General features: G+C 44.3%; 1 protein-coding gene across 1 annotated transcript in view; it reads right to left on the reverse strand.

The window, feature by feature from the left end:
• Positions 1-7,809: 7,809 nt before the first annotated feature.
• Positions 7,810-22,007, reverse strand: part of LOC118938856 (protein FAM111B-like) — a 31,100-nt gene continuing 16,902 nt past the window's right edge. The window contains exons 4-5 of the mRNA XM_036945363.1: positions 20,991-21,062; positions 7,810-9,085 (exon numbers count right to left, since the gene is read on the reverse strand). Coding sequence (XP_036801258.1) covers positions 8,348-9,085; positions 20,991-21,062 — 810 coding nt within the window. The 3' untranslated portion in view covers positions 7,810-8,347. The remainder of the gene's footprint in view (positions 9,086-20,990; positions 21,063-22,007) is intronic.

Consider the following 22,007-nt stretch of genomic DNA (forward strand, 5'->3'; position numbering starts at 1 on the left):
TCTGTTATGAAGTTCTGTCCAGAGGAGATTACCGGGGGGATGTTTCCATTCCCCTTTACCAGTCACTATTATTCATGATACAGCATTGGCTCTTCTTCTACCTTATCGCTGCATTACAAAGTGAACATCTGCAGTCTATTCAATGTGTTGTCATTTGTCTGATGAAAACCTTTGTAACTCCCATTTTTCATTTCATTTTATATGTATATTGAAAGCGGTAACTTTCCTCAATGTAGGTGGAACAGTTCATGACTCTAGGACAAATAAAAATGTATACAAGATATCTTCAGTAGTTTTGAAATGTAATGTTTGTTCAATGGGTAAAATATGACAGTTTTTCTTCTTCTTCTTCAATATCCTGAAAAGTGTGTTTTAGAGACGAGAGGTTTTCACCCCGGACAGCGATGATATGTGATACCGTGGCTTTCCTAAATAATATGGCCACATCACCATATCCCTCTATAGCTTACGTCTACAGTTGCAAATGAGCGAAGGGGACGCGCGGGTAGCCTAGAGGTTAGAGTGTTGGGCTAGCAACTGAAAGGTCACTGGGTCAAATAATAAAGGTGACAAATCTGTCTTTTTTTTTGCTCCAGCGGTACTACTATGGCTGACCCTGTAAAACAATCCATTTCACTGCACATATCTGCTGTGTGTGTGACAATAAAAGCATTATTTTTTTCATTTAAATGTCCTAAAGATGCTTCTCAACACACAGGTGACATCCACAGCCGCCCTAACTTCTGTTAAAACACAGTTCAGCACCTCAATTCGATCCTTGATGTACCTACACTTATTTCAATGATCAATTTCTGCATCTCATCTCTTTTACGACTTTTTGATATTGCCTTCCATATTCCGTCAAGGATATCAGAGTATCCAGGCTGCAATGTGTGTGTCATCTCGATGATAAGACAGGCAATGAGCTCAAACAGATGTGGGTTTTCCATGGCAACATCGGTGAATCTTGCCAACATTTGAACATTGTTTGTGTCCACCAAGTAGACCAATACGTTTTCTAGAATGGTCCTGAGAGGGATTGCATATTCAATCACACTCTGAGTTTCTTGAGTTTCCTTACATTTGTACAAAAAAACACCAGTATGCATGGCAATCACCTGGCAGCCATATACTGGGATGCCATTAATTACTTGACAATGACTGGGATTTATAACCGGAGACCCAGAGGCTCCATTAAAGCAGAAGGTGTTATAGGTCAGCACATTCAGATTCCCCAGCATTATCTGCTCATGAAACTCTTTGTCCAACTCATCAGCCAAAATGCTTTCTTTGATGGACATGATGGAGCTCTCAAACATCGCTCCCCGAGTGACAGGGGGCGGGGCTAGATCTGAAACATCGCTCCCCGAGTGACAGGGGGCGGGGCTAGATCTGAAACATCGCTCCCCGAGTGACAGGGGGCGGGGCTAGATCTGAAACATCGCTCCCCGAGTGACAGGGGGCGGGACTAGATCTGAAACATCGCTCCCCCGAGTGACAGGGGGCGGGGCTAGATCTGAAACATCGCTCCCCGAGTGACAGGGGGCGGGGCTAGATCTGAAACATCGCTCCCCGAGTGACAGGGGGCGGGACTAGATCTGAAACATCGCTCCCCGAGTGACAGGGGGCGGGGCTAGATCTGTGTGGAAAGCGGCATGGAGAGGAGAGAGATGACTCAAGTAGCAGAGTAAACTATAAACACGGATGTTATACACAGCGGAGTAGGGTGTAATTTAACAAACCTAACATTGAAATACCTTTTTATAGAAGGTGAAGTAAAAACCCAAACTGGTCCATGCATCAATACCGGTGTATAGTCAAATATGGTATATCGACTGTCATTCGGGGAGCGATGTTTCAGATCTAGCCCCGCCCCCAGCCCTAGTACTGCATACTGTGTAATATATACACTTTACTGAAGTAAGCATGAACCATTGTGGAAATGAAACGTTGATGAGATTAATGACTTCTTGTTGATGTTGTTGTTGTTGTTGACAACCACAGAATACACCAGCCTCTGAGAATCTCCACTCCGGACATTCCTGGGAATCATCTCCACAACACTGTCCTGTCTAAACTCATCTCCACAACACTGTCCTGTCAAAACTCATCTCCACAACACTGTCCTGTCAAAACTCATCTCCACAACACTGTCCTGTCAAAACTCATCTCCACAACACTGTCCTGTCAAAATCATCTCCACAACACTGTCCTGTCTAAATCATCTCCACAACACTGTCCTGTCAAAATCATCTCCACAAAACTCATCTCCACAACACTGTCCTGTCTAAACTCATCTCCACAACACTGTCCTGTCTAAATCATCTCCACAACACTGTCCTGTCTAAATCATCTCCACAACACTGTCCTGTCTAAATCATCTCCACAACACTGTCCTGTCAATCATCTCCACAACACTGTCCTGTCTAAATCATCTCCACAACACTGTCCTGTCTAAACACTGCAGGTGAAATCTGTAATGACTCTCTGCACATTGGGACTGATCATTGAACTTAAATTGTATTTTATTTGACCAGACTATACAGTAGGACCTGGGCTATGTAATGTGTTAATCTATACAGTAGGACCTGGGTTATGTAATGTGTTAATCTATACAGTAGGACCTGGGTTATGTAATGTGTTAATCTATACAGTAGGACCTGGGTTATGTAATGTGTTAATCTATACAGTAGGACCTGGGCTATGTAATGTGTTAATCTATACAGTAGGACCTGGGTTATGTAATGTGTTAATCTATACAGTAGGACCTGGGTTATGTAATGTGTTAATCTATACAGTAGGACCTGGGTTATGTAATGTGTTAATCTATACAGTAGGACCTGGGTTATGTAATGTGTTAATCTATACAGTAGGACCTGGGCTATGTAATGTGTTAATCTATACAGTAGGACCTGGGTTATGTAATGTGTCAACCTATACAGTAGGACCTGGGCTATGTAATGTGTTAATCTATACAGTAGGACCTGGGCTATGTAATGTGTTAATCTATACAATAGGACCTGGGTTATGTAATGTGTTAATCTATACAGTAGGACCTGGGCTATGTAATGTGTTAATCTATACAGTAGGACCTGGGTTATGTAATGTGTTAATCTATACAGTAGGACCTGGGCTATGTAATGTGTTAATCTATACAGTAGGACCTGGGCTATGTAATGTGTTAATCTATACAGTAGGACCTGGGCTATGTAATGTGTTAATCTATACAGTAGGACCTGGGTTATGTAATGTGTTAATCTATACAGTAGGACCTGGGCTATGTAATGTGTTAATCTATACAGTAGGACCTGGGCTATGTAATGTGTTAATCTATACAGTAGGACCTGGGCTATGTAATGTGTTAATCTATACAGTAGGACCTGGGCTATGTAATGTGTTAATCTATACAGTAGGACCTGGGCTATGTAATGTGTTAATCTATACAGTAGGACCTGGGTTATGTAATGTGTTAATCTATACAGTAGGACCTGGGTTATGTAATGTGTTAATCTATACAGTAGGACCTGGGCTATGTAATGTGTTAATCTATACAGTAGGACCTGGGTTATGTAATGTGTTAATCTATACAGTAGGACCTGGGTTATGTAATGTGTTAATCTATACAGTAGGACCTGGGTTATGTAATGTGTTAATCTATACAGTAGGACCTGGGCTATGTAATGTGTTAATCTATACAGTAGGACCTGGGTTATGTAATGTGTTAATCTATACAGTAGGACCTGGGCTATGTAATGTGTTAATCTATACAGTAGGACCTGGGCTATGTAATGTGTTAATCTATACAGTAGGACCTGGGCTATGTAATGTGTTAATCTATACAGTAGGACCTGGGTTATGTAATGTGTTAATCTGTACAGTAGGTCCTGGGCTATGTAATGTATCAACCTATACAGTAGGTCCTGGGCTATGTAATGTGTTAATCTATACAGTAGGTCCTGGGCTATGTAATGTGTTTATCTATACAGTAGGTCCTGGGCTATGTAATGTGTTAGCCCAGGTCCTATTGTATAGATTATGTAATGTGTTTGCCCAGGTCCTATTGTATAGATTATGTAATGTGTTAGCCCAGGACCTACTGTATAGATTATGTAATGTGTTAGCCCAGGACCTACTGTATAGATTATGTAATGTGTTTGCCCAGGTCCTATTGTATAGGTTATGTAATGTGTTAGCCCAGGACCTACTGTATAGATTATGTAATGTGTTTGCCCAGGTCCTATTGTATAGATTATGTAATGTGTTTGCCCAGGTCCTACTGTATAGATTATGTAATGTGTTTGCCCAGGTCCTACTGTATAGGTTATTTGGGCTTTTCTCTTAGCTATGATCAGGAAATAAGTACAATTGATCAATCCAGATGTGATTGATGAGAAATGTAGAACTTTAATCTGTTTTTAAATAGCGTAGATTATTAAGTGCTTGGTTTTAAAAATCACCAAAATAAATAAAGTCTGACTTGATTGTCGTTGAACTACCAGTTATTTCCTGTTCTATTCTTGTCTATAAAAAAAAGCTACATGATATTTATATGCATTATGTGTCATAGTATTCTGCTAATTTATCACTTTACTGAAACGTGATTATGTAAAAGTCATGTACCACTTGTCTCACCTTGTACTGTTCAGAGCAGACCATCCAATCTAATGTTGAAGAGCGGGTTGCCTCCTCTGCTGTAGTTGAGGCCTAAATCACCATAAGAGATATTTCTAGAGAAATCACAAGCTCTACAGCCAGGACATTAGATCAAATGCAGGATGACAATATTACTCTGTCGACTCTAAATGGATTCGTGTTATTTCTCTCTTCTCAAGTTCCATGGTCTCTGCCGGTTAAATGATCTGACACACCCCTGGGTGGTCACAGTCATGTGATCAGACACCATTGTGTGGTCACAGTCATGTGATCAGACACATCATTGTGTGGTCAGTCATGTGATCAGACACACCCCTGTGTGGTCAGTCATGTGATCAGACACACCCCTGTGTGGTCAGCCATGTGATCAGACACACCCCTGTGTGGTCAGTCATGTGACCAGACACACCCCTGTGTGGTCAGTCATGTGACCAGACACACCCCTGTGTGGTCAGTCATGTGACCAGACACACCCCTGTGTGGTCAGTCATGTGATCAGACGTGTTGTGACCAGTCATGTGACCAGACACACCCCTGTGTGGTCAGTCATGTGATCAGACACACCCCTGTGTGGTCAGTCATGTGATCAGACACACCCCTGTGTGGTCCACTTGCAATAAGAAGCAATAAGCAAGCTGTAATTGTCAACACATTTATTGATTAGTCAGTCTGTCACTAGTTTTATGCATGATTGTTACAACTCATGAAATGAAAACAATGTCTAAATGATGCATACAGTATTCCAATGTAATCACAGTTAACACATTGATTAACCTTTACATGTCAAACCAAGAAAGCAAAACGATGGATCCATGAAGTAATATGACTCTATTCAACATGACTCTATTCAACATGATTCAATTCAACATGATTCTATTCAACATGATTCTATTCAACATGACTCTATTCAACATGATTCTATTCAACATGATTCTATTCAACATGATTCTATTCAACATGATTCTATTCAACATGATTCTATTCAACACGATTCTATTCAACATGATTCTATTCAACATGATTCTATTCAACATGATTCTATTCAACATGATTATATTCAACACGATTCTATTCCACATTACTCTATTCAACATGATTCTATTCAACACGATTCTATTCAACATGATTCTATTCAACATGACTCTATTCAACATGATTCTATTCAACATGATTCTATTCAACATGATTCTATTCAACATGATTCTATTCAACATGATTCTATTCAACACGATTCTATTCAACATGATTCTATTCCACATGATTCTATTCAACATGATTCTATTCAACATGATTATATTCAACACGATTCTATTCAACATGATTCTATTCAACATGATTCTATTCAACATGATTCTATTCAACATGATTCTATTCAACACGATTCTATTCAACATGATTCTATTCAACATGATTCTATTCAACATGATTCTATTCCACATTACTCTATTCAACATGATTCTATTCAACATGATTCTATTCAACATGATTCTATTCAACATGATTCTATTCAACATGATTCTATTCCACATTACTCTATTCAACATGATTCTATTCAACATGATTCTATTCCACATTACTCTATTCAACATGATTCTATTCAACATGATTCTATTCAACATGATTCTATTCAACATGATTCTATTCCACATTACTCTATTCAACATGATTCTATTCAACATGATTCTATTCAACATGATTCTATTCAACATGATTCTATTCAACATGATTCTATTCCACATTACTCTATTCAACATGATTCTATTCAACATGATTCTATTCCACATTACTCTATTCAACATGATTCTATTCAACATGATTCTATTCAACATGATTCTATTCAACATGATTCTATTCAACATGATTCTATTCAACATGACTCTATTCAACATGATTCTATTCAACATGATTCTATTCAACATGATTCTATTCAACATGATTCTATTCCACATTACTCTATTCAACAAGTTAAAGAAAAAGACAAGTAATCAAAATGTAGAACACAATAAAACAACATTTAGATAGTTGCAATCTGATCTAGGTAGATGTCTTAATCTATGAAATGTTTATTTTTGCAGAGAAGGCCCACTGAGACCAAAGTATATTTTTCAAAAGAAACCATGCTTCACAGAAATGCAGAATACATCATAAGGAACCAGTGATGAGAATTACAGAAAACAAAGGTGCATGAGATAAAACAAAACATTTAATTTTTTTTAAACATGTACCTTTGACCTCGGACAAGTAATCTATCAATATCCTAAAAATGCCCAAAAGGCATTGTTGTGTTGTTCCCAGGACAACCACTGGGTGGCATTGTTGTGTTGTTCCCAGGACAACCACTGGGTGGCATTGTTGTGTTGTTCCCAGGACAACCACTGGGTGGCATTGTTGTGTTGTTCCCAGGACAACCACTGGGTGGCATTGTTGTGTTGTTCCCAGGACAACCACTGGGTGGCATTGTTGTGTTGTTCCCAGGACAACCACTGGGTGGCATTGTTGTGTTGTTCCCAGGACAACCACTGGGTGGCATTGTTGTGTTGTTCCCAGGACAACCACTGGGTGGCATTGAATTAGCTGTATTTGCAACAATCTCCTACGACATATCCATAGGCTCATCACCATCTGTCGTGAAAAGAGCCTCATTCAGGAAGACGTTTTCCTGTACCTCTTCCTTAACTCTTTTCAAAACTGCCTGATTGTTGTCCTCCTCCAAACGGATGACAAAGTTCCGTAATATGGGGAGCAGAGGGAGGGCGTACTCTAACACACTCTGTTTGCTCTGAGTGCGCTTATCCTCATATTCAAAGCCACCAGTATGTATGCCAAACACTCGACCAAGGTCATCGAAGACTGGCGAGCCAGAAGATCCATGGAAGAAGGAGGTGTTGTAGGTCACAAAGTCGTCCTTGTTCTCCTGCATCACTTCCTCGTAACGCTTTTTCTCTTTTTCAAGGGCATCGTTTATTGTGAAGATTGCATGTCCCTTTTCCCGTTTATATTTATTCGCAGCCTCCTCTCTTATCTCACTGCCAATGATGGAGGTGGGTTCCATTTGTTTCACCAGTCCACCTGGGTGTCCAATGAGGCAGGCCCCACCGCATGCTGGGACTGGGCCATATTCACGGAGGAGACCAGGAGGAACCTTTTGCTGTTGTTTCTTATTCTGAGGATCCAGCTCCAGTATGGCATAGTCTATATGATGTTTTCCCTGATGTCCATATTGAAAGTCGATCAGCAGGGTTTTTGCTCTGAATACGTTCACATCGTATCCATTTGGATTTTCATAGTTGAACTTTACAGATACATCGACTAACAACTGTATGTTTTCTCTTACATTTTCACCAAACAAATGTGCATTTGTTAGGATGTAGTTGTCAAACAGCACGAAGCCTGTCCCCAGAACACCCTGAACACCTTCAACAATCACCTGACAAACGGAGGCACCAAGTTCAATCAATTTCTTCACTCTGTGAACCTCAGAGAACTTTTGTCTGATTTTCCCGAATTCCTGCTTCATGAGATCCAACTCTTCAGGAAATGTCTTCTGTTGGCTGTCCTCCCTCCTACTTTCCATCTGCTTCACCAGATCTTCAAACTGGTTGCGAAGGATCGTCAATATTTCACCATGTTTTGGCACGGGAATGCATTTTCGTTTCTGCTTTCTTCTCGAAGAGGACTCCCCTACATCTGATGTTTATGTTGTTAGCGTCGATGGAGACATCTGTGTGTCGTCTCCTTCAGAGTCAGGGCTTGGGTTGAACAGAGATGTTTGCGTGGTTACAATGTTTTTTGTTTTTATTGTGGAGTCAGATGTTTCCATCTTAATTGCCGTTTTCTCCTTATGCTTTGTCAGACAGATTTCAAAGTTTCTACCATTAAGTTTTTTTGCAATTTGCCCCATTGAAACCTTGATTCCTGTTGATCGCTCAGAGAGCTGGCATCTCTGTTCAAACACAATGTTTGAGAAGCGTCCATCATTTCGTAGAGCCTTCTTCACTTCCTCCTTCTGTTTTGCATAGACACATAGAGGTCCGTAGGACTCCAGTTGTTTGTTTCCAAGTATTTGTTTTGATTTGCTGTTTTTCCCTCCCATTGTCTCAACAGAGAAAGTGACATAATTGTCTGTTTCCTGATCCGTGACCCCTGCAGGTTCATCTGTGGCATGTGTGACCATCTTAATAGTGAGATGGTCATCCTCTTTGATCAGCCAACATGGAAAGTGCTTCACTATGTACCCGTGAGAACTGCTGATGACAATGTCTTTCCCTTTCAGTGTCTTCCTGTCCATTTGGTTTAACTCCTTGAATGTGTCATTAGTTTCAAGAGCTCTCAATATTGTTCCAGGGTTGGTGCAGGTGATTTCCTCTTTGGGTATTTTACAAGTTGGGCAACTGAAGGAGAATGAGTGACAGTGTTCCTTTTTTGGATAAATCTGTAAAAGAAAATAGAATATAGATTTTTTGGTGTCAATATTCTTATGTTACTGATGTTACTGAAATGGGGAGGATAAAGTATTCTGAGATACTCTGCAGTATATTTTCATCATATAGAGAAACAGTATTGTATAAATATATATAGACAAGATCCCTCTGTCCTTGATGCTGATGATGCTGTTATTATGTGACCCATCAAAGTCATGCTTAAAACTAAAACTAAAATAACTTCACATCGCATCGCATCACTTCGCATCGCATCGCATCACTTCGCATCACTTCACATCGCATCGCATCACTTCACATCGCATCGCATCACATCGCATCGCATCACTTCACATCGCATCGCATCACTTCACATCGCATCGCATCACTTCACATCGCATCGCATCACTTCACATCGCATCGCATCACTTCGCATCACTTCGCATCGCATCGCATCACTTCGCATCGCATCACTTCACATCGCATCGCATCACTTCACATCGCATCGCATCACTTCACATCGCATCGCATCACTTCACATCGCATCGCATCACTTCACATCGCATCGCATCACTTCACATCGCATCGCATCACTTCACATCGCATCGCATCACTTCGCATCGCATCACTTCACATCACTTCACATCACTTCACATCGCATCGCATCACTTCACATCGCATCGCATCACTTCACATCGCATCGCATCACTTCACATCGCATCACTTCACATCGCATCGCATCACTTCACATCGCATCGCATCACTTCACATCGCATCGCATCACTTCACATCGCATTGAATCACTTCACATCGCATCGCATCACTTCACATCGCATCGCATCACTTCACATCGCATCGCATCACTTCACATCGCATCACTTCACATCGCATCACTTCACATCGCATCGCATCGCATCACTTCACATCGCATCACTTCACATCGCATCGCATCACTTCACATCGCATCGCATCACTTCGCATCGCATCACTTCACATCGCATCACTTCGCATCGCATCACTTCACATCGCATCACTTCGCATCGCATCACTTCACATCGCATCGCATCACTTCGCATCGCATCACATCACATCGCATCACTTCGCATCGCATCACTTCACATCGCATCACTTCACATCGCATCACTTCACATCGCATCACTTCGCATCACTTCGCATCGCATCACTTCACATCGCATCACTTCACATCGCATCACTTCACATCGCATCACTTCACATCGCATCACTTCGCATCACTTCGCATCGCATCACTTCACATCGCATCACTTCACATCGCATCACTTCACATCGCATCACTTCACATCGCATCACTTCACATCGCATCACTTCGCATCACTTCACATCGCATCACTTCACATCACTTCACATCGCATCACTTCGCATCGCATCACTTCACATCGCATCACTTCACATCGCATCACTTCGCATCACTTCACATCGCATCACTTCGCATCGCATCACTTCACATCGCATCACTTCACATCGCATCACTTCACATCGCATCACTTCGCATCGCATCACTTCACATCGCATCGCATCACTTCACATCGCATCACTTCACATCGCATCACTTCACATCGCATCACTTCGCATCGCATCACTTCACATCGCATCACTTCACATCGCATCGCATCACTTCACATCGCATCACATCGCATCACTTCACATCGCATCACTTCGCATCGCATCACTTCACATCGCATCACTTCGCATCACATCGCATCGCATCACATCACTTCACATCGCATCACTTCACATCACATCGCATCGCATCACTTCACATCGCATCACTTCACATCACTTCACATCGCAATCGCATCACTTCGCATCGCATCGCATCACTTCGCATCACATCGCATCGCATCACTTCACATCACTTCACATCGCATCGCATCACTTCACATCACTTCACATCGCAATCGCATCACTTCGCATCGCATCGCATCACTTCACATCGCATCACTTCGCATCGCATCACTTTACATCGCATCACTTCGCATCACATCGCATCGCATCACATCACTTCGCATCGCATCACTTCACATCACATCGCATCGCATCACTTCGCATCACATCGCATCGCATCACATCACTTCGCATCGCATCGCATCACATCACTTCGCATCACATCGCATCGCATCACTTCACATCGCATCGCATCACTTCACATCACTTCACATCGCAATCGCATCACTTCGCATCGCATCGCATCACTTCACATCGCATCACTTCGCATCGCATCACTTCACATCGCATCACTTCACATCGCATCACTTCGCATCGCATCGCATCGCATCACATCACTTCGCATCGCATCACTTCACATCACATCGCATCGCATCACTTCGCATCACATCGCATCGCATCACATCACTTCGCATCGCATCACATCACTTCGCATCACATCGCATCGCATCACTTCACATCACTTCGCATCGCATCACTTCACATCACTTCACATCGCAATCGCATCACTTCGCATCGCATCACTTCACATCACTTCGCATCGCATCACTTCACATCGCATCACTTCGCATCACATCGCATCGCATCACTTCGCATCGCATCACTTCACATCGCATCACTTCACATCGCATCACTTCGCATCACTTCACATCGCATCACATCACTTCGCATCGCATCACTTCGCATCGCATCGCATCACTTCACATCGCATCGCATCGCATCGCATCGCTCTCAAGCGGCTCAGACTTCACCACTTGGACCTGTGAAATGATTCAACATTACGATTAAGTCAATTTGTTGATAAGAGGGTCATTCCACCAATAGTGCCTTTGGGGTAATTTAGTTTAAAACAACTATTTATGTCACCTAATTGTAACATTGTCATGAAGAGAACTTTCAAATTTATCAAAACATTTTTTCCCATCTCAAGAGGTTAAAAGTAGACTCCTAGTCACCTAGTGACTAGGTATCCCCTTTCTCCTTTCCCAGCTCACCTGCTGACTAGGTATCCCCTTTCTCCTTTCCCAGCTCACCTGCTGACTAGGTATCTCCTTTCTCCTTCTCCAGCTCACCTGCTGACTAGGTATCCCCTTTCTCCTTTCCCAGCTCACCTGCTGACTAGGTATCTCCTTTCCCCTTCCCCAGCTCACCTGCTGACTAGGTATCTCCTTTCTCCTTTCCCAGCTCACCTGCTGACTAGGTATCTCCTTTCTCCTTCCCCAGCTCACCTGCTGACTAGGTATCTCCTTTCTCCTTTCCCAGCTCACCTGCTGACTAGGTATCTCCTTTCTCATTCTCCAGCTCACCTGCTGACTAGGTATCTCCTTTCTCCTTTCCCAGCTCACCTGCTGACTAGGTATCTCCTTTCCCAGCTCACCTGCTGACTAGGTATCTCCTTTCCCCTTCCCCAGCTCACCTGCTGACTAGGTATCTCCTTTCCCAGCTCACCTGCTGACTAGGTATCTCCTTTCCCCTTCCCCAGCTCACCTGCTGACTAGGTATCTCCTTTCTCCTTTCCCAGCTCACCCGCTGACTAGGTATCTCCTTTCCCCTTCCCCAGCTCACCTGCTGACTAGGTATCTCCTTTCCCCTTCCCCAGCTCACCTGCTGACTAGGTATCTCCTGTCTCCTTTCCCAGCTCACCTGCTGACTAGGTATCTCCTTTCCCAGCTCACCTGCTGACTAGGTATCTCCTTTCCCAGCTCACCTGCTGACTAGGTATCTCCTTTCCCAGCTCACCTGCTGACTAGGTATCTCCTTTCCCAGCTCACCTGCTGACTAGGTATCTCCTTTCCCCTTCCCCAGCTCACCTGCTGACTAGGTATCTCCTTTCCCAGCTCACCTGCTGACTAGGTATCTCCTTTCCCCTTCCCCAGCTCACCTGCTGACTAGGTATCTCCTTTCTCCTTCCCCAGCTCACCTGCTGACTAGGTATCTCCTTTCCCCTTCCCCAGCTCACCTGCTGACTAGGTATCTCCTTTCTCCTTCCCCAGCTCACCTGCTGACTAGGTATCCCCTTTCTCCTTCCCCAGCTCACCTGCTGACTAGGTATCTCCTTTCTCCTTCCTCAGCTCACCTGCTGACTAGGTATCCCCTTTCTCCTTCCCCAGCTCACCTGCTGACTAGGTATCTCCTTTCCCCTTCCCCAGCTCACCTGCTGACTAGGTATCTCCTTTCTCCTTCCCCAGCTCACCTGCTGACTAGGTATCTCCTTTCTCCTTCTCCAGCTCACCTGCTGACTAGGTATCTCCTTTCTCCTTCCCCAGCTCACCCGCTGACTAGGTATCTCCTTTCTCCTTTCCCAGCTCACCCGCTGACTAGGTATCTCCTTTCTCCTTCTACCTAACATACCTGCCCCAGTTCAACTTCTGTAAAGGTCCTGTCTAAACCAGAGACTGTTGGTGATCACTGTATATATAGAGTACTGTATAAATGCCCCACCTACTCAGTGAGCGTAAAATACCTGCCCCACCCTCAGCTTCTGGAAAGGTCCTGTCTAAACCAGATGGTAGTAAATTAATAAAGCAAGTGTCTTTTTGGTCAAGCTATAGAAGGTAATGGAGAGAGATATAATTATAATAACAATTAGAAAATGGAGTCTAGTCAAGGATCATATCACCTCCACCCTACCTGTCACCCTAAACCCCCTTCAATTTGCTTACCGCCCCAATAGATCCACAGACGATGCCCTATCCCACCTGGACAAGAGGAATACCTACTGTATGTAAGAATGCTGTTCATTGACTACAGCTCAGCATTCAACACTATAGTACCCTCCAAACTCAGCCTGAGACCTTGGGTCTCGACCCAAGGGCCCTGTGCAATTGGGTCCTAGACTTCCTGACGGGCCTCCCCCAGGTGGTGAAGGTAAGAAACAACATCTCCACTCTGCTGATCCCACAAGGGTGCGTTCTGAGCCCTCTCCTGTACTCCCTGTTCACCCACGACTGCGTAGCCATGCACGCCTCCAACTCAATCATCAGGTTTGCAGATGACACTACAGTGGTAGGCTTGATTAGCAACAACGACGAGACAGCCTACAGGGAGGAGGTGAGGGCTCTCAGAGTGTGGTGTCAGGAAAATAACCTTTCACTCAATGTCATCAAAACAAAAGAGATGAGTGTGGATTTCAAGAACAGCAAAGGGAGCACGCCCCTATCCACATCGACGGGACCATAGTGGAGAAGGTGAAGAGCTTCAAGTTCCTCAGCGTACACATCACTGACAATCTGAGATGGTCCACCGACACAGACAGTATGGTGAAGAAGGTGCAACAGCGCCTCTTCAACCTCAGGAGGCTGAAGAAATTTGGTTTGTCACCTAAACCCCTCAATAACTTTTACAGATGTACAATCGAGAGCATCCTGTCGGGCTGTATCACCGCCTGGTACGGTAACTGCTCCGACCACAACCGCAAGGCTCTCCAGAGGGTAGTGAGGTCTGCACAACGCATCACCGGGGGCAAACTACCTGCCCTCCAAGACACCTACACCACCCGATGTCACAGGAAGGCCATAAAGATCATCAAGGACAACAACCACCCGAGCCACTGCCTGTTCACCCCGCTATCATCCAGAAGGCGAGGTCAGTACAGGTGCATCAAAGCTGTGACCGAGAGACTGAAAAACAGCTTCTATCTTAAGGCCATCTGTCACGTTCTGACCTTAGTTCCTTTGTTTTGTCTTTTGTTTTAGTATGGTCAGGGCGTGAGTTGGGTGGGTTGTCTATGTTAGTTTTAGTATGGTCAGGGTGTGAGTTGGGTGGGTTGTCTATGTTAGTTTTAGTATGGTCAGGGCGTGAGTTGGGTGGGTTGTCTATGTTAGTTTGTCTAGGATTTTCTATTTCTGTGTTTGGCCTGGTATGGTTTTCAATCAGAGGCAGCTGTCAATCGTTGTCCCTGATTGAGAACCATATTTAGGTAGCCTGTTTTCCATTGTGTTTTGTGGGTGGTTATTTTCTGTTTAGTGTTGTGTTGCACCTTACAGGACTGTTCGTTGGTTGTTTATTGTTTTGTTTTCAGTGTTCATTAAAATATGGACACGTACCACGCTGCACCTCCACCCTACCTGACACCCTAGACCCACTCCAATTGGCTTACCGCCCAAATAGGTCCACAGACGATGCAATCTCAACCACACTGCACACTGCCCTAACCCATCTGGAAAAGAGGAATACCTATGTGAGAATGCTGTTCATCGCCTACAGCTCGGCATTTAACACCATAGTACCCTCCAAGCTCGTCATCAAGCTCGAGACCTTGGGTCTCGACCCCGCCCTGTGCAACTGGGTACTGGACTTCCTGACGGGCCGCCCCCAGGTGATGAGGGTAGGCAACAACATCTCCACCCCGCTGATCCTCAACACTGGGGCCCCACAAGGGTGCGTTCTGAGCCCTCTCCTGTACTCCCTGTTCACCCACGACTGCGTGGCCACGCACGCCTCCAACTCAATCATCAAGTTTGCGGACGACACAACAGTGGTAGGCTTGATTACCAACAACGACGAGACGGCCTACAGGGAGGAGGTGAGGGCCCTCGGAGTGTGGTGTCAGGAAAATAACCACACTCAACGTCAACAAAACTAAGGAGATGATTGTGGACTTCAGGAAACAGCAGAGGGAACACCCCCCTATCCACATTGATGGAACAGTAGTGGAGAGGGTAGCAAGTTTTAAGTTCCTCGGCATACACATCACAGACAAACTGAATTGGTCCACCCACACAGACAGCATCGTGAAGAAGGCGCAGCAGCGCCTCTTCAACCTCAGGAGGCTGAAGAAATTTGGCTTGTCACCAAAAGCACTCACAAACTTCTACAGATGCACAATCGAGAGCATCCTGGCGGGCTGTATCACCGCCTGGTACGGCAACTGCTCCGCCCACAACCGTAAGGCTCTCCAGAGGGTAGTGAGGTCTGCACAACGCATCACCGGGGGCAAACTACCTGCCCTCCAGGACACCTACACCACCCGATGTTACAGGAAGGCCATAAAGATCATCAAGGACAACAACCACCCGAGCCACTGCCTGTTCACCCCGCTATCATCCAGAAGGCGAGGTCAGTACAGGTGCATCAAAGCTGGGACCGAGAGACTGAAAAACAGCTTCTATCTCAAGGCCATCAGACTGTTAAACAGCCACCACTAACATTGAGTGGCTGCTGCCAACACACTGACTCAACTCCAGCCACTTTAATAATGGGAATTGATGGGAAGTGATGTAAAATATAGCACTAGCCACTTTAAACAATGCTACCTAATATGTTTACATACCCTACATTATTCATCTCATATGTATATGTATATACTGTACTCTATATCATCTACTGCATCTTTATGTAATACATGTATCACTAGCCACTTTAACTATGCCACTTTGTTTACATGCTCATCTCATATGTATATACTGTACTCGATACCATCTACTGTATCTTGCCTATGCTGCTCTGTACCATCACTCATTCATATATCTTTATGTACATATTCTTTATCCCCTTACACTTGTGTGTATAAGACAGTCGTTTTGGAATTGTTAGTTAGATTACTTGTTGGTTATTACTGCATTGTCGGAACTAGAAGCACAAGCATTTCGCTACACTCGCATTAACATCTGCTAACCATGTGTATGTGACAAATAAAATTTGATTTGATTTGACCTTGGTCCTCCTCTCTTTCTCCAGACGACAACCGTTACACAACCACCCACCAAAAAAGGACCAAGCAGCGTGGTACCGGGCAGCAGCAGCATCGGCCGGAATCGCAGGACTCCTGGACATGGGAGGAGATTCTGGACGGCAAGGGACCCTGGGCACAGGCTGGAGAATATCGCCGCCCCAAGGCTGAGCTGGAGGCAGCGAAAGCAGAGAGGCGGTGGTATGAGGAGGCAGCACGGCGGCGCGGTTGGAAACCCGAGAGGCAGCCCCAAAAATGTATTGGGGGGAAACACGGGGAGTGTGGCGAAGTCAGGTAGGAGACCTGAGCCAACTTCCCGTGCTTACCGTGGAGAGACCGGGCAGGCACCGTGTTATGCCGTGAGGTGCACGGTGTCCCCGGTGCGTGTGCATAGCCCGATGCGGTACATTGCAGCGCCTCGTATCGGCCGGGCTAGAGTGGGCATCGAGCCAGGTGCCATGAAGCCGGCTCAGCGCATCTGGTCTCCAGTGCGTCTCCCAGGGCCAGTGTACATGGCACCAGCCTTACGCATGGTGTCCCCGGTTCGCCAGCACAGCCCAGTGCGGACTATTCCACCTCGCCGCACTGGCCTGGCTACCGGGAGCATTCAACCAGGTAAGGTTGGGCAGGCTCAGTGCTCAAGAGCTCCAGTGCGCCTTCACGGTCCGGTCTATCCGGTGCCACCTCCAAGCACCAGCCCTCCGGTGGCAGCCCCCCGCACCAGGCTGTCTCTCCGTCTTCTCCCTACAGGTGCTCCCGCCTGTCCAGCGCTGCCAGAGCCGTCTTCCTGCCCAGCGCTGCCAGAGTCTCCCGTCTGTCCTGAGCTGCCAGAGTCTCCCGTCTGTCCTGAGCTGCCAGAGTCTCCCGTCTGTCCTGAGCTGCCAGAGTCTCCCGTCTGTCCTGAGGTGCCAGAGTCTCCCGTCTGTCCTGAGCTGCCAGAGTCTCCCGTCTGTCCTGAGCTGCCAGAGCCGCCAGTCTGTCCTGAGCTGCCAGAGCCGCCAGTCTGTCCTGAACTGCCAGAGCCGCCAGTCTGTCCTGAGCTGCCAGAGCTGCCAGTCTGTCCTGAGCCGTCAATCAGCCAGGAGCTGCCAGAGCCGTCAGTCAGCCAGGAGATGCCAGAGCCGTCAGTCAGCCAGGAGCTGCCAGAGCCGTCAGTCAGCCAGGAGCTGCCAGAGCCGTCAGTCAGCCAGGAGCTTCCAGAGCCGTCAGTCAGCCAAGAGCTGCCAGAGCCGCCAGTCAGCCAGGCGCTGCCAGAGCTGCCGGCGATGCCAGAATCGCCCTTCACTCCGGAGCTGCCGGAGACTCCCGCCTGTCCGGCGCTGCCGGAGTCTCCCGTCCATTCAGGACCCGTGGCTAGGGTCCCCAGTCCGAGGTCGGCGGCGAGGGTCGCCGCTCTTAAGAAGCCACGGAGGCGGTTAAGGAGGCGGAGAAAGATAGGTTCAGGTTTTGTGTCCGGAGTCCGCACCTTTGGGGGTGTACTGTCACGTTCTGACCTTTATTTCCTTTGTTTTGTCTTTTGTTTTAGTATGGTCAGGGCGTGAGTTGGGTGGGTTGTCTATCTGTTTTGTTTTCAGTGTTCATTCAAATATGGACACGTACCACGCTGCACCTTGGTCCTCCTCTCTTTCTCCAGACGACAACCGTTACACCACCAGACTGTTGAACAGCCATCACTAACATAGAGTGGCTGCTGACAACACACTGACTCAATCTCTTGCCACTTTAATACATTTAATAAATGGATTTAATAAATGTATCAGTAGCCACTTTAAACAATGCCACTTTATATAATGTTTACATACCCTACATTACTCGTCTCATATGAATATACTGTACTCTATACCATCTACTGCATCTTGCCTATGCCGCACGGCCATCGCTCATTCATATATTTATATGTACATACGCTTATTCATTCCTTTACACTTGTGTGTATTAGGTTTTGTTGTGTAATTGTTAGATATTACCTGTTAGATATTACTGCATGGTCGGATCTAGAAGCACAATCATTTCACTACACTCGCAATAACATCTGCTAACCATGTCTGTGACCAATAACATCTGCTAACCATGTCTGTGACCAATAACATTTGATTTGATGGAGGACCCAGTGAGTGTCTGCCAGCCCATCAATCGGTCCGTATCATTGGCCAGGTGTTTTGGGAAGTAGATGATATATGAGATATGCTACGGAACAACAAAATGGAGCCCTTTGCATAGCCCTTCTCTCCTCGTCTATAGCAGGGACACAATCTGTTTAAATGGCCCAAATGTTGATTTAGACGTTGACAAATGTAACAGATTTTGACGATCACTGATGTCTTTATATGTTTGGTAAAGCAATAAAGAAGGTGAAATGTTTCGGGACAAGTCTCTGAATGTCCTTGAGTGGCCCAGCACGAACCCAGACTTGAATCCGATCTAGCATCTCTGGAGAGATCTGAAAATAGCTGTGCAGCGACGCTCCCCATCCAACCTGACAGAGCTTGAGAAGATCTGCAAGGAAGAATAGGAGAAACTCCCCAAATACAGGTGTGCCAAGCTTGTAGCGTCATACTCAAGACGACTTGAGGCTGTAATCGCTACCAAATGTGCTTCAACAAAGTACTGAGTAAAGTGTCTGAATACTTAAATAAATGAGATATTTCTTATTTATCTATAAATTAGAAAACATTTCTAAAAAAAAAACGTTTTTGCTTCGTCATTATGGGGTATTGTTTGTAGATTGATGAGAGAGAAAAAAACAATTTCATAATTTTTAGAATAAGGCTGTAACAAAATGTGGAAAAGTCAAGGGGTCTGAATACTTTCCGAATGTGCTGTAGGTGTACACTGAATATATATACATGACTATACAGAAATAAACTCATTGCACTTATTTGAACTCATATCTATAGTATGTATCTATTGTATTTGTATTGTAGATTTGCAATAAACACAATTTTTTAAAATATGACTTAAAAGCAATATACTCAACAAATGGCAAATTTTATACATACTATTGGTATAATTTGTATGGCTCTACTTCCTGCTAGAGAGTAGCATCTTCCTACTCATGGTGGAATCCTTTAGAGCTACAGAGCATTCAGAAAGTATTCTATTCATACCTGTTGACTAATTCCACATTTAGTTGTGTTACAGCCTGAATTCAAAATGGATTCATTTGATGTTTTTTTCTCAACCATCTACACACAATACCCCATAATGACATCACAATACCCCATAATGACATCACAATACCCCATAATGACATCACAATACCCCATAATGACAAAGTGAAAACATGTATTGAAGATGAAATGTGGATTAAGTCATAAGGGATATTGTCACGTTCTGACCTTTATTTCTGTTGTTTTTGTCATTATTTAGTATGGTCAGGGCGTGAGTTGGGGTGGGCAGTCTATGTTTGTTTTTCTCTGATTTGGGTATTTCTATGTTTCGGCCTAGTATGGTTCTCAATCAGAGGCAGGTGTCATTAGTTGTCTCTGATGGAGAATCATACTTAGGTAGCCTGGGTTTCACTGTTTGTTTGTGGGTGATTGTCTATGTTGATTGCTTGTGTCAGCACAGTTCTCATTAGCTTCACGGTTGTTATTTCGTTTATTGTTTTTGTATAGTGTTTCAGTGTTTTCTTTATTAAAATTAATGATGAGCACATATCACGCCGCATTTTGGTCCTCCGATCCATCTCGCCTCTCCTCTTCAGATGAAGAGGAGGATGACCGTGGCAGATATGAAGACTTTCTGAAGGCTCTGTACATGTTTCCAGCTCATTCATAGCAATATATCATGTGCTTCTATAGTATATGCCATTTAGCAGACGCTTTTATCCACAAAATATACATTTATCTCATTTTAAAAATGTATAAAGCTGTCAACAGTGATCTATTACTTTTATTATTACCTGAAAACAAAACATATTGATCAAACCACTTCTACTTCATGGTAGAAAACAAATGAATGTGTTAAACATACTGACCGTGCTATCATTAAGCTCAGTTATCTCCATCTTTATAAACATTAGGCCCAGTTATCTCCATCTTTATAAACATTATACTGACCGTGCTATCATTAGGCCCAGTTATCTCCATCTTTATAAACATTATACTGACCGTGCTATCATTAGGCCCAGTTATCTCCATCTTTATAAACATTATACTGACCGTGCTATCATTAGGCCCAGTTATCTCCATCTTTATAAACATTATACTGACCGTGCTATCATTAGGCCCAGTTATCTCCATCTTTATAAACATTATACTGACCGTGCTATCATTAGGCTCAGCCATCTTCATGTTCTCCATCTTTGTAGTTATTTGATCTGACGATGAATCACTCTGGAAGGGAAAAAGAACAGAAGTTTGAATTCTAAATAAAATACAATATGGACTATATATACAGCAGTATGTGGACACCCCTTCATCCACTATATGTACAGGACACCCCTTCATCCACTATATATACAGGACACCCCTTCATCCACTATATATACAGCAGTATGTGGACACCCCTTCATACACTATATATACAGCAGTATGTGGACACCCCTTCATACACTATATATACAGGACACCCCTTCATCCACTATATATACAGCAGTATGTGGACACCCCTTCATCCACTATATATACAGGACACCCCTTCATCCACTATATATACAGGACACCCCTTCATCCACTATATATACAGCAGTATGAGGACACCCCTTCATCCACTATATATACAGCAGTATGTGGACACCCCTTCATACACTATATATACAGCAGTATGGACACCCCTTCATCCACTATATATACAGGACACCCCTTCATCCACTATATATACAGGACACCCCTTCATCCACTATATATACAGCAGTATGAGGACACCCCTTCATCCACTATATATACAGCAGTATGAGGACACCCCTTCATCCACTATATATACAGCAGTATGGACACCCCTTCATCCACTATATATACAGCAGTATGAGGACACCCCTTCATCCACTATGTATACAGCAGTATGGACACCCCTTCATCCACTATATATACAGCAGTATGAGGACACCCCTTCATCCACTATATATACAGCAGTATGAGGACACCCCTTCATCCACTATATATACAGCAGTATGGACACCCCTTCATCCACTATATATACAGCAGTATGAGGACACCCCTTCATCCACTATATATACAGCAGTATGGACACCTCTTCATCCACTATATATACAGCAGTATGAGGACACCCCTTCATCCACTATATATACAGCAGTATGGACACCCCTTCATCCACTATAT

Source organism: Oncorhynchus mykiss, chromosome 15, assembly GCF_013265735.2.
Source record: "Oncorhynchus mykiss isolate Arlee chromosome 15, USDA_OmykA_1.1, whole genome shotgun sequence".
NCBI classification, from domain to species: Eukaryota; Metazoa; Chordata; class Actinopteri; order Salmoniformes; family Salmonidae; genus Oncorhynchus; species Oncorhynchus mykiss.